Source organism: Stegodyphus dumicola, chromosome 11 (assembly GCF_044657685.1).
Source record: "Stegodyphus dumicola isolate Sdum_Otavi_A_Nest chromosome 11, ASM4465768v1".
NCBI classification, from domain to species: Eukaryota; Metazoa; Arthropoda; class Arachnida; order Araneae; family Eresidae; genus Stegodyphus; species Stegodyphus dumicola.
In genome coordinates this window covers 147261499-147275222 of record NC_140778.1, presented here as the reverse complement: position 1 = coordinate 147275222, position 13724 = coordinate 147261499, and the positions used below count along the sequence as shown (strand labels likewise).

At 30.8% G+C, this 13724-nt stretch overlaps 1 protein-coding gene across 3 annotated transcripts in view; it reads left to right on the top strand.

Annotated features, from left to right (window-relative positions):
• LOC118203640 (macoilin-1) overlaps positions 1-13724 on the top strand; it is a 210542-nt gene that overhangs the window by 188476 nt on the left and 8342 nt on the right. For all 3 annotated transcript variants that reach the window (XM_035375934.2, XM_085827300.1, XM_035375925.2), the window contains 2 exons: positions 8370-8528; positions 11194-11373. In XM_035375934.2, coding sequence (XP_035231825.1) covers positions 8370-8528; positions 11194-11373 — 339 coding nt within the window. The remainder of the gene's footprint in view (positions 1-8369; positions 8529-11193; positions 11374-13724) is intronic.

Below are 13724 nucleotides of genomic sequence, written 5' to 3'. Positions count from 1 at the left end.
TCTCCCCTCATTGGCAACCCCCTGATGTAGCAACTGCTACAGATAATCACGTTTAAAAATATTATTAAAAAGGCAATTTTTCAGGGGGCAAAGAAATATAATTTGTTTGTAATCAGATAGGCCGTGTTAGTTAATACGTGCTCGTATTAGCTTCTCAGTTTCTTTCCTTATGTAATATTTAAATTTATTCCGCACTGTATTTTATTGCATGGCACCTTATGATAAAAAGTTGCCATTTTTTTATCTATTATTCATTGCATAACAGTGATAGTTATTTCATACTGATTACTACTGTTTTGCTATTCTGTATGCATTTATTACTTTTTCTCTATAATATTTATTATAATTTACTGTGTTTTTCATACTGAGCTTTTGAAATGAATTACAAAGAGAAGTGAAATGACCTAAATTATTTAAAATGTAAATTTATAAAATTTCCGTCTTCTATGTCTCTGTATCATGTTCTGCCAATATTTATACTGCCAATATTCTATGCTTTAAGAATGTTGTATTAAATACTGTACAGCAGGGGCCTTCAACTTTTTTATCCCATGCAACCCTTTCATCATTGCTAGATCATCTTCTAAAACTTGATAAAAACTTATGTACATTTATTTAGGTTTAGTTTATTTGCTAATGCATTTTATAAATTGAACAACAAAGAGTATAGAAAATGTTAAAGAATACCAAAATTTGAATAAAAGTATTTTTTTAAATTCAGAAACAAACTAATTAGTTAATAGCTAAATAAAAGCCAAATTGAACTTAACTCCCCCCTTTTTTTTTACAGAATCACAATTTTTATAATTAATTTTGTGTCTCTAAATGTGGAAAACTTATTACTGTATTGCATTTGTGAATTTATTATATTTATTTATGATCAAAATAAGTTCATAGTATCTATTGTTTTTTAAAATATCACTTCGTATTTTATGAATAATAATTTTCATTTGTAAATTTTGTCATTTAAAAATATCTACTTTATTGAAACATATCTTGTCATCATTATATCATTTTTTTATGTTCATTGAAATGTTTATGAATATTACTTAAATTTGATTGTAAGGTGAGCAACTGAACTAGCCCTGCTTTCATTTCTAAACCAAGTGGGTCTAGCACTGCTTTCCTTATAGTTTGTTGTGCTATTAAACTCTGTTTTGTCTTAATTATGTTCAACACGTTGTTGGTGTATTTATGATCAATTATGAATAGTTGTATCATGTTCTAAGGTAATTAGTCTGAGAATTATTTAATGTAAGTGTTACGAGGCGTATTCAGAAACTAAGTACCGTTTTGAAAAAAAAAATAGTAAAACAATTTTTTCGAATCCAATTTTATTTTTGCGTGAAAACACATGTCTTAAACTATTTTTCAACATAGTTTCCGCCAATGATCAAACACTTGTCATAGCAGGTGACCAGTTTTTGTATACCATCGCCAAAGAAACTTCTCGCCAGTTTCGATAACCACGACTCCACAGCATTTTTCGTGTCATCGTCAGATCCAAAGCGCTTGCCACCAAGCTCGCGCTTCATGTGCAGGAACAAGTGATAGTCGGACAGCGCCAAGTCCGGGCTGTACGGCGGATGATCGAACTGCTCCCAATGAAACTGTCGAATTAACGGTTGAGTGACACCAGCAGTATGGGGCCGAGCATTGTCATGGAGCAACACAATTCCTTTACTGAGCATTCGTCTTCGTTTGTTTTGAATGGCACGCCTTAGCTTTGTTAAAGTCTCACAATATCGTGCCGCATTAATGGTTTCACCTCTGGGAAGAAATTCATTAAGCAAAATGCCTTTCCTATCCCAGAAGACAGTGCACGTGATTTTTTGTGATGATATTGTCACTTTGAACTTTTGTTTTTTCGGAGAATGAGTGTGTCTCCACTGCATCGATTGTTGTTTCGATTCTGGTGTGAAATGACACACCCAAGTTTCATCACCTGTCACAATTTGGTTTAAAAAGTTTTCTCCCTCATCACTGCACCGCGTGAGAAATGTCAGGGCGAACTACCAAGTCGCTTCGTTTTGTGAACATCAGTGAGCATTTTTGGAACCCATCAGGATCACAGTTTGCGATAATTCAAGCGGTCAGACACGATTTCGAACATAACAGTACGTGAAATTTGTGGAAATGCCTCTGAAAGAGTTGTCATAGTGAAGTGTCTGTTCTCATGAATTGCTTCATCAACTTTCCTTACCAAATCATCGGTGACAACAGAAAGCCGACCACTCCGAGCCACCCACTTTCTCACCATTCCATCACTTATCGCGTATTCACCGTAAGCTTCTGTCACTTGACGATAAATTTCGGCCGGTTTAACATTCCTCGCGTTCAAAAATTTAATCACGGCACGAATCTCACAGTCAGGGGGGAGAACTAATTGTCTTGAAACATTTTGAATGTTCCCAGCAAACTGAAAACACAACATAGAGCAACCAAAATGGCGACAATTAAAAGTCAGTGAACAAGAAAGACTAGTGCGCATGCGCGGGATGCCTACCACAGCGCTGCGACGGCGCTAGAATGAAACCGTACTTAGTTTCCGAATACGCTACGTATTAACAAGTATTATAATTTGTGACTATTAAGATGCCATTAAATTGGAATTTATTATTTTAAATCTACTGTTGTCACTGAGTTGTTCTTTTTTGTATAAAAGGTTTCATTTATGATCAATTATTTGAAAGTGTAGAGTTGTGTAGATAAAAATTCAGTACTTTTTGTTTATCTGCACCTGTTATTCCAACTTACATTAGAAATGTCATGTTTATGGCATTTACAAACACATAGCAATGTACACGTGTTCATACTTGCGGCAGTAGTCAACCTTTGTGTATGTACAACACTCCAATTTAAGTTCACATAGCTTTGTATGCTTTGTACATATTTCACTGAACAATTTGCATTGATTATAAAAATGTAAATGTGTTATTCATTTATATTTTTGTTTTTCCCATAAAATTGCTTGTTTTTTTATAAAGTGATTTTGTTATTGTTATTTTGTTTTTATAAACAGAGTAGTACCTAAAACCTGTAAAGACAGCAAAGTCTTTTTGCAAATTCATCAAGTCATGAATGAGGATAGGGATGTAGATAATAAGAAAGTAACAAAATTTCTCACAGATAGATGATCGATCATAAACTGTTCAATAATAAGAATTAGAGTTATTATTTATTTAGTTACACAGATGTTTTATATTCATTTTAACTGCAAATAATATAACCTACCAAACATCTGTTTTATATTGTTGATTTCTCCATTAAAAAATGTGCAGTTTAGGCTCCTCTGCTCATTTTTTATTACATAATTTCCTTCTTTCTATGAGGGAGGATTTTTGAATTTTCTGTACTTATGAAGTTTCTGATTGCATATGAGCTTCTATATCTCCTACAGCTTTATTATTATTTATCTGATGAATTATTTTATTTTCCCATTTTTTGTCATTTGTATATCTTCATTACCCTCCTTTTTTTTTGTAAAATTGTATATTTTCTGAGGGGATCATTGTGGGAATAACATCATCATACTGTTTTATCATGTTAATATATATATATATTTGTATTGCATGTTAATTGAATAATTCAGATAAAATACTATTTTTTCTTGAAGCTTTGTAAAACTTCTCTAAGAAATTAGAGAATTATTTCTTGACATACAAATAAAATACTTGTCTGAAGAATACCATTTAATTTGGAAACTCGTGCGCAAGTTTAGAGAAAGAAAATTTTTTTCCAAATTTACATTGCTGTGTAACATTAATAATATACTGCACGGGATTCGCCGAAAATAGTTCTTCACATCTTAAAGATGTCAAAGTCTACAGTGCCAACATGCAATCAATGAAGATGTCATTGTGTGTCAAGGGTTTAATATTCCTTTTATCATCAACTGTATATCTGTTATATTTTATTATTTTTAAAATTTTCAGTACACATTGCACATTCTGCCTTTTTATTAAAATATTTTAAACTATTTTATATCTAGTTTTGTAGTTCAAAGGTATGTTTAAAAACCACATTTTTTAGTTCAAACAGATTCAGAAATTTTCCATCTAGTGGCTAAAGTAATGTTAATTTGTAGAAATAGATTTTTTCCCCAATCTATTGTATTTGCAGATAATTATAAGTTGCAGCTTTTAAAACCAACAACCTTGTGATCTGGTCATTACTGCAATACAGAAAATAGAAATAGAAGTGTAAAAGAATTTCCCATGTATAAATGAAACATATGCCAACCCTTGGGCTTGCAAGCTCAGTCTATGCAGGATTTGATGTGATATCGAGATTATAATAAATTTAAAACAAGAAAGAATACACACGTTAATGTTTCTCAACAATATTTTTATAGTTTAGCATGTATAACGATTTAAGTTTTTATTACTTTTTTTATGGCATCATGTTTGATACCTTGAATGGATGTAACACAACTAAATATAAGAAAATAACAGGGCTGTAAAACAAAAAAATTGCTCCATGAAATGATTTTTTATCCTGAATGCAACTAATAACTGCATGGCCATGGTATCAAATGACAAAGCCACAATATTTCATATTTGTGATAGGTTTGAAATCGCATACGTTACCAGAACACACGGTCCTGGATCAAAGAAGTGCACTTTGTATTTAAATGCTAATATCTACAAATATGTTTGATTGAGTAGTAAAGTAAATGTATTTTGATTGGAATATAAAGTTTTGATATAAAAGTTTTCTTTCAGTATTATTTGCTCTAATCTTAGCTTAATCTTTGAAAAAAAAATTACATTAATATTTGCTTAATACAGAACAAAGTGTGTAATCCGGAATGATCTATAATCCGGACCTCAAAGCCACAAACTTTACGCATGCGCACAATGTATGCTTTACACATGCGCGCGTTGAAAGAAATGTTTAATAAAGTAAACAAATAAATATTAAGCTTCTTTTTTGTAAAATTTGATACCCTTTAGAACATAATTGCTCTTTATTTCATAAATTATGGTTTCATATTTTTAATTGTTTTAAATTTTTAAATTTTTACATTGATGATCTATAATTCGGAAAAAACACTAATCCGGAATCGCCAAGTCCCGACGAGTCTGGATTACAGACTTTGTACTGTATAATTTTTAAATGCTATAGTATAACTGTTTGATTAAATCAAAAATCTTTTAACACATATGTATATGCTATCAGCTGCATCTGACTTTTTCTTAAACTCTATATTATAAAATGATTTGAATTTGTTGTATACTTATTTTTATTAAAAGAATTTTCTGAATATAATTTTAGTCTTATTTTGAACTCCAAAATTTTTCCATCTCTTGATAATTTTCCGTTCATATTTTGTGAAAACGTCAGTTCAAGCACCTTTGGGAAAAAACAATATTTTGCCCCAAAATTATGTAAAAAGCATAAATTATTTCTTTTTGTGTATTATCAAACTCTGAACTGTAAGAGTGATTTTTTTTCCATATTGTTAAACTGATTACATAATGTTTGCTCTTTGCTGATGACCATGTATTACAAACAATTATGCTGACTATAGAATAATATTTTTGTTGTTTAATTTCTGTAAAACATTATGCATGTTATCTCATAATATATGAAATTTAGGTTGAATATTGGTCTGCTATATTTCCTTTTTAAAAACTGAGCAAGTTAAATGACATTTTTCATTACTTCCATGTTTGTTATTATTTGAATGGATTTAGTTAAATAATACTTTGAAGTAACACTCTAATTATTTTTAGGTAGGATTTTTTGATTATGTGGTTGAACATCTTGTGTACTATTTTTTAATTCACTCAATTTTTTTTTTTAATCAGAATTTTTTCTTATGCTGTAAAATGAAGAAATGAAGGTGTGAAATTATTCATGTCTATGTTAAAGAAAAATAGATATGTTTCATCTTAAATCCATTTAAAAAAAGATATAAGATATTCAATTTACATGAGTTGAAGATCTCTTTTTTGTAACATAATTTTTTGCAAACTTTGATTTTCATCTTTTTCAACCTGTCCTGCATGCACTGTATACTATGTGTATTCTGTATACATGTGTATATATTGGTTTACTTTAATGGTTGTATAAATTCCTTCTTCACTTTTTAATTCACTTTTATTTGATGTTAGAAGGATAGTATATATTTTTAAAAGTTATTACTTATTTCACACTGACTACTTATTATTGAGGGGAGTGTTTTCCTCTTAATAATAAGTAGTGTTCGGTAGAATTAAAAAATTAAAAATGTCTGAAAATTTGTGGTATTATTTTCCCTACATGGGAAATTAATATTCCTTGGAAGGGAGACACCTTATGAAAATAATAAGCAATTATCAATCTTATACAACATAAAATGTTTCATTTTGCTTTTAGTAGCTGTGGTTCATCTCACCTCTGTAACGGAATGAGGACTAAAACTTGCTATGAGTCCATTTTGTAAGGATCCAAGTGTCTCTTAGTTTTGAGATTTTGAAAGATGTTTATTTTTTCCTCCTTTTAACCCATTTATACCTAGTGCTCCATTAATGGCTAAATGACATTTTTCCTTGGGGAAAAAATATCTTAATAAAATTCTCTAAAAAAATTTTATTTTTAAAAATTGCAAATTTTTAGAAGTTAATTCATATTTTCGTATAATCCAAAATCTTAAATCTTTTAAAGATTTGATGTGGTAATTTTCTCGTTTACTTGAAACTTTATTTTTAGTTTAATTTATAGAGATTTTAAATTATATATTATTTAAAAATAATTTTTTAAATGTGCACCATTTTGCCAATTTTTATTTCAGGCTTTCCTCTTGTTTCACCCTATATTTTTTTTTGTATGATTATTAGTTAATTTAATTTATAGGTATAATGTTTTAAATTATATTAAAATGAAAAAATTATTTTTTTTTAATACCTAAAAACAAAATCTAAAATCTTAATGTGGATCTTTTATGTTAAATTTTATAGTGGTTTGCATGAATTTATTCTTTGTTTAAATTAATTTGTACTTTTTTTGGGTTTGCTGTAAAAGAGGATTTCCAGAGTATACTTTAATGGTTTTATTTTGGAACTTTCTCCATGTAAAGCATACTAAAAAGATTAAAATATTTATTAATAGAGAAAGACACAAGCATCTCTACCCAAATTCGGCCAGCTTTTGTTAAACAATATATTCTGTAAACTAGTGCCATCCATTAAGGTCATTACAGATCATAACTGATGTGGCAAAAAAAAAATATGACGCGCGCGTGCTCATTTAAAATTGCCAAGTGCGTGTGCTGTAAGGTTAATTTGCAATCTTTGAACCAAGTTCTAATGAATTGTTTGCTGCACACAAAAATGTACTTCACTGAGGATGCTTCTGTTCATATTGCGCTTGTAGAAAGAATGCAGTCTCTTCATATTACACTAAGTGGTGTGTTCTTTGAGTAAAAGATGTGATTAATATAGGTTGGGGGAGAGAAAAGCTCTAAGCCTTGCATCGCGTTTGCCTTAAAATTTTTAATATCCGAGAATTCAAATCTAATTTTTACTGCAATCTTCTAAGTAATTCCTGATCAGAGAAAAGTATAGCTGTAGTTTCTTTCTTTTCCTTTTCTTTTTCCCCATCTCCATGCAGGATTGTGCTGTTGTCTGTACCATTTTTAGTTTATATATATAGCCAGAAAGGATAGAGACCTTTTTTGATACATTATTACAGTCTTTTAGGGATAGGGATATAGATTGTCAATTATGTAATTTACTTAAAGACCTTGATTTAGCTAAAGAATGAAAAATGCATGTACTTAATATTGTCATCCTAAACTGTGCTTTTTCTCTGCTACTGTAATTTTCCTTTTATTTATAAGTGGTTTTTCCCCGCCCCCTCAGTTGATAGTTTGTTTTATAGTATCTCTCTATTAATAGTTTATAGTTTAATCTAAGAATTTATAGTCGGTGGCATCATGTTTATTTGATTAAAGTGGGATAAATGTTAATTGGCTTTTGAATGTATATTAATAATTGACACACTTAAAATTTCACTTTTTTCACTATGTATCGATTTTCTTTGGATTACAATAATTTTATCATGAGTTTCAGAAAGTAGGATGTATCTCTCATAAAAAAACTTTGGAAAATCAATTTCACATTGTCCATCAGTAGCAGGATTATCTTAACACATTGACCGCTCTGGGGGTTACTTTAAGAGCCAAAACAAGTGCATTATTTTTTAGTTAGAAGAACCTGTGTGGATGTGTCTGCAAAAATATTATGATGCTGAATTATTTTTATTTAATTATTGAAAATAATTTCACGTAAGATATAGTTGTAGTCTCTTCTTGTTATGTATATTTTCTAAAAATGATTGTCCTTTTGCAATGCTAATTTAAAATATACATAATTGGTCTATAGGCTAGAAGCTGACATAAAAAGGCTGAAAGCTGATCTGCAATCCAGCAGGCAGTGTGAACAGGACCTCAGAAGTCAGATACATAGCATATCTGTAGGAGAACGTTCTATAAAAAATGAGCTTCTTCAGCTACAGCAAGATAATGAAAGTTTACAACACAAGTATGGCATTAATTTATACTTTTTATTATTTAGTTTTTGAAATTAATGTATATTGATTGCACTTTTGACTAGGATTTAGCTTATAAACATACAGTGCGTTTTTTTTTTTTTTTTTTTTTTGTCTCCATGAAATGAAATTTGCATATATGTGATTAATTGTCAATGGGTTGGCAATATTTTATATAGTTTTTTTTTTTTCTTTTTTTTTAATTCTTTATCTTTGGAAGAACTTTTCCTTTGTAGGTATACTAATTTTAAGTGCTCGAAAACTATGCTACAGTTGTGTACTATTGCACCATGCATTAGTAGTTTTTGTGAAGTAGATCAGAGTATTTAATTATATGCTAAGAGAATTAAAGGAAGATTGAAAAAAAAAAGTACTGAAGAAATATTAATATGTTTAAGCAAATTTGATGAGTACTTTATGAATTATGAAAGGCATGACTTTTGATTGTTTTAACATTACATAGAAGTAAACATTTGCTTGTTTGGTCATAGGATGTAAACTTACATGTGAAAAAATTAATAATTCTAGTAATTATTTTGCATTTGTTTCTAAAAAGAGTTATAAAACAGTGCCCGTGTAATAAAATAGTATTAATATTAATGAATTAATGTACCATTTACTGACATGGTATTTTTCCGTTTTGCCGGCGCAAATCTCGCCAAGCAGTTTACACATAAAAATTGTTAGTTCTAAGAAATTTTTATTTTAAAGGTATTTGAACATATTGTTTAAAATTTTGTAAAAAGACATTAATTTAAGAATTTACTATGCTTTCATGATACAACATCCTGATTTGCTGTTTCATATCCCAAGTGATCTCATCTCACATAAACTACGCTACAAAAATCAAATTCTCTCAGTAAATTATGTACATTAATTGCAAGTTAAATTTTAATTTGTTATACAGGTTTAAATGCAAGAATTATTTCAATTCATACGAATAGCTTACTCGGAAATTATGTAAAACCACAGTGCTTTATTTCGTTAGTGCATTCTCATCAGAATTGATGAATTTAAACCCTTGACTATGCCTTTTCTATATTTTTGCCTTCAGGTGAGCGGTGCGATTGTGTTCTAATTGACTTAATTACCGTGAATAAGCCTTAGGGCATACAATTGAACTATCTGGTAAAACTTCTATGTAATTGTATGCCAGTATTGAAAGAAACAATCAATCTGGTAAGAAATGGCTACGACTTGTTTTGAAAATGAGGCATAAAAGGCTACCAACGAGGATATTCCTTTTGGCATTTGTACCATTTTTAGTGACTCTATGACTTGCACTGGCAAAATGGAAAAGTACCGCCGACATTATGCATATTAAAAAAGAAGGATGTAAAAAAATCCCCCTTTTTTTAAAGTTAGTATTTATTTGAAGCTTTTCCATCTCTTTTTAAGACTTAAGGTTGCTTATATAAGCATGAAAGGAAGTATTTAATAATGACACATGCCTCATCCAAGACCAGTTGACAATTAATTAAATATGTAAATAAAAGGTAGCAACAAATCAAAATAACTCTTTATATCTGTTAACCTTTTGAGGACGAGGCATTGGCTGCTGTAAGAGGCTTGAAAGAACAGGAATCTTGAACCTAATGCTTTATCCCCTTTAAGAAATCACTCTCTTGTTGCAACAGAGATCCTTGTGTGTTGCTTAATCGGTTCTCAGTGGGGTGAATTTCTTGCATAGAAAGAAGGGAAATGTAGGAATAAGTGACTAAACTTTTAGATGCTTTTCCTCAATGAGGGAAAATTTATGTAATACAAAGGCCTTTGAAAGAGATTAATGGTTAAAACTCCATTTGACATTTCATCCCAATCTTTTAGCCTGGAAATGAGGGGGAAAACATGACCATTAAAGCGGACAACCCCATCCTTTCAACTGACAATATAGTGGCCACCCATCCTGAAAAGGTTAAATTAAAATACTAAATTGTTTAAAATGCCAAATGACAGAAGCAGTTAAAATTAATAACAGTTGCAAATGCATTATTCTGCTTATTTTATTTACAACTGCAGTTAATTTGTGCTATTTGTTAAGAAAGCAATTAATATACTCGATTCCTGACTTAATTAAATTCTTAAAAAAAAAGTGATAATATCAAGTTATCTTTTTATATATCGAGTAAAGAGATAGTAAAATGTTTTCCTTATGGGTAAAAAGAATTTCTGTTTGTATTTATTTAGAATAGAAAACTTAATCTGTTCTGAATTAGGATCTTTTAATTTAATAATAATACTAACAAGATGATCTGCTCTTATAAATGCAGATTATATCATTTTATTTTTATGCAATCAGCAAGATATTTACAGTTAGTGTATTTTTTTTTTAAACCTTTGTACTCAATATGTCAGTTTAACGCTTGTTAATAACAGTCCCACATTGCTAGTTGTTTGAAAATTTATGTATTCAAATTATAACAAAGGCATATATTCATTAATTTAATGCTTTTTATTTATTTAATAATAAGGATATTTATAATTCTGTTCTTAGCTGCCTGTATAAATTTTAATGAAATCACACAGAATACATTTGTTAGTGGGTTTTAGTTAGCATTTTTGTTCTCATGTTTGTGATGAAAATGGAAAGTGAAGCCCATTCTCATTATAAAATCTTATTGCTTATTAGGTAATGAATAATTGAATTTTGTGTTGCAGGCTTCACAATTTAGTGACAGCGCGGCAGCAAGACAAGCAAACTATCTCTTCTCTGGAGAAACGTGTACAGGAAGAAAGGAAGATGCGTACGTTGTATGAAAATCAGCTTGCAGCAGAAAGGAAAGCTAAGAAAGCAGAAGAAGCGGCAGCTGCCCGAGCTGTAGCAATGGCAACTGCGAGGTATGTGAGGATAAAATTCTGTTTATTATGATCTTATAGAGTAATTTTATGACACTTTAATAGTTTTGGATTCATCTATTTATCAGTTTTTATTCATAAAAGAAATGCAAGAGCTATTAGAGCTTTTAATGTCAAGTTGTTTTATTTAATAGTAAAGATTTAGTTTTATCAGTTGGCAGTAGTTAGATAATATTTTTATTTATGTAATGATAAATCCTCAGAGATTTGGAGTAAATTTTAAATGATGTGCACATGTAAAAAGGGTCAGTGTGTGTGCATGATCACTGGCTTTAAGACCATCGCTATAATATGTAGCGTATTCGGAAACTAAGTACGGTTTCATTCTAGCACCGTCGCAGCGCTGTGGTAGGCATCCCGCGCATGCGCACTAGTCTTTCTTGTTCACCGACTTTCAATTGTCGCCATTTTGGTTGCTCTATGTTGTGTTTTCAGTTTGCTGTGCACATTCAAAATGTTTAAGACAATTAGTTCTCCCTCTGACTGTGAGATTCGTGCCGTGATTAAATTTTTGAACGCGAGGAATGTTAAACCGGCCGAAATTTATCGTCAAGTGACAGAAGCTTACGGTGAATACGCGATAAGTGATGGAATGGTGAGAAAGTGGGTGGCTCGGAGTGGTCGGCTTTCTGTTGTCACCGATGATTTGGTAAGGAAAGTTGATGAAGCAATTCATGAGAACAGACACTTCACTATGACAACTCTTTCAGAGGCATTTCCACAAATTTCACGTACTGTTATGTTCGAAATCGTGTCTGACCGCTTGAATTATCGCAAACTGTGATCCTGATGGGTTCCAAAAATGCTCACTGATGTTCACAAAACAAAGCGACTTGGTAGTGCCCTGACGTTTCTCACGCGGTGCAGTGATGAGGGAGAAAACTTTTTAAACCAAATTGTGAGACAGGTGATGAAGCTTGGGTGTGTCATTTCACACCAGAATCGAAACAACAATTGATGGAGTGGAGACACACTCATTCTCCGAAAAAACAAATGTTCAAAATGACAATGTCATCACAAAAAATCATGTGCACTGTCTTCTGGGATAGGAAAGGTGTTTTGCTTACTGAATTTCTTCCCAGAGGTGAAACCATTAGTGTGGCACGATATTGTGAGACTTTAACAAAACTAAGGCATGCCATTCAAAACAAATGAAGAGGAATGCTCAGTAAAGGAATTGTGTTGCTCCATGACAATGCTCGGCCCATACTGCTGGTGTTACTCAATCATTAATTCGACAGTTTCATAGGGAGCAGTTAGATCACCCGCCGTACAGCCCGGACTTGGCGCCGTCCGACTATCACTTGTTCCGCCACATGAAGCATGAGCTTGGGGGCAAGCGCTTTGGATCTGACGATGACACGAAAAATGCTGTGGAGTCGTGGTTATCGAAACTGGCGGGAAGTTTCTTTGACGATGGTATACAAAAACTGGTCACACGCTATGACGAGTGTTTGATCATTGGCGGAAACTATGTTGAAAAATAGTTTAAGACATGTATTTTCATGTAAAAATAAAATTTGATTCGAAAAAATTATTTTACTATTTTTTTTTTTTTTTCTCAAAATGGTACTTAGTTTCCGAATACGCCTCGTAGTTGCTTTTTATTTTCTTACTTAATGCATTTCGTGTCGTATTTGTTTATTGTATGTTCTATTCTTTTTTTGGAGGAGCATTACTTCATCCATTTGTATTTATTTTTGCATTTTCAGTTGATAATGGTGTTCTAATGATAGCTAAGTAATAAAAAAGAAACACTCTTATATAGGCTTGTTGGTATTTGGTGATTTCCTTTGAATTTGCTGACAGTCGATTTCCTTCGAATTTGATAACATTCTGAAAGTTCCAGAAATTATATTTTTGTTGAAGCCCTGGGAATAGTTTTTCTCCAAAACACCTATAAATGTTTAAGCTCTTTTTTTTGACAAAGATGTAGAGATGAGGCTGCATTATTCACCCCTAGTGATTTTCTGTTATTAAATTTTATGTGATCTTTTTAAATAAAATTTAATAAGAAATTAACCTAATCAACTAACAAATTGTCATAAGTTACTGTAGACATCTGTAGAATTTTTTCTGGAATTCAACTCGTATTTAATTTGCTAATGTTTGTAATTAATTTTGTTTTACATCATCTGTATAACAATACATTGCATTGTTTATCTGCATAATAATATATGCGTTGATTTTTAGTATGATTTTCATCTTATAAAAAGTACTTTGGTAGGTAAAAGCATTTTTTTCAGTATAAAAGTGCAAGAAAATTACAAATTTAAATTAGCCAAAGAACATAAAATTTAGAATATTTAAATAAACATTAATATATTTTACAT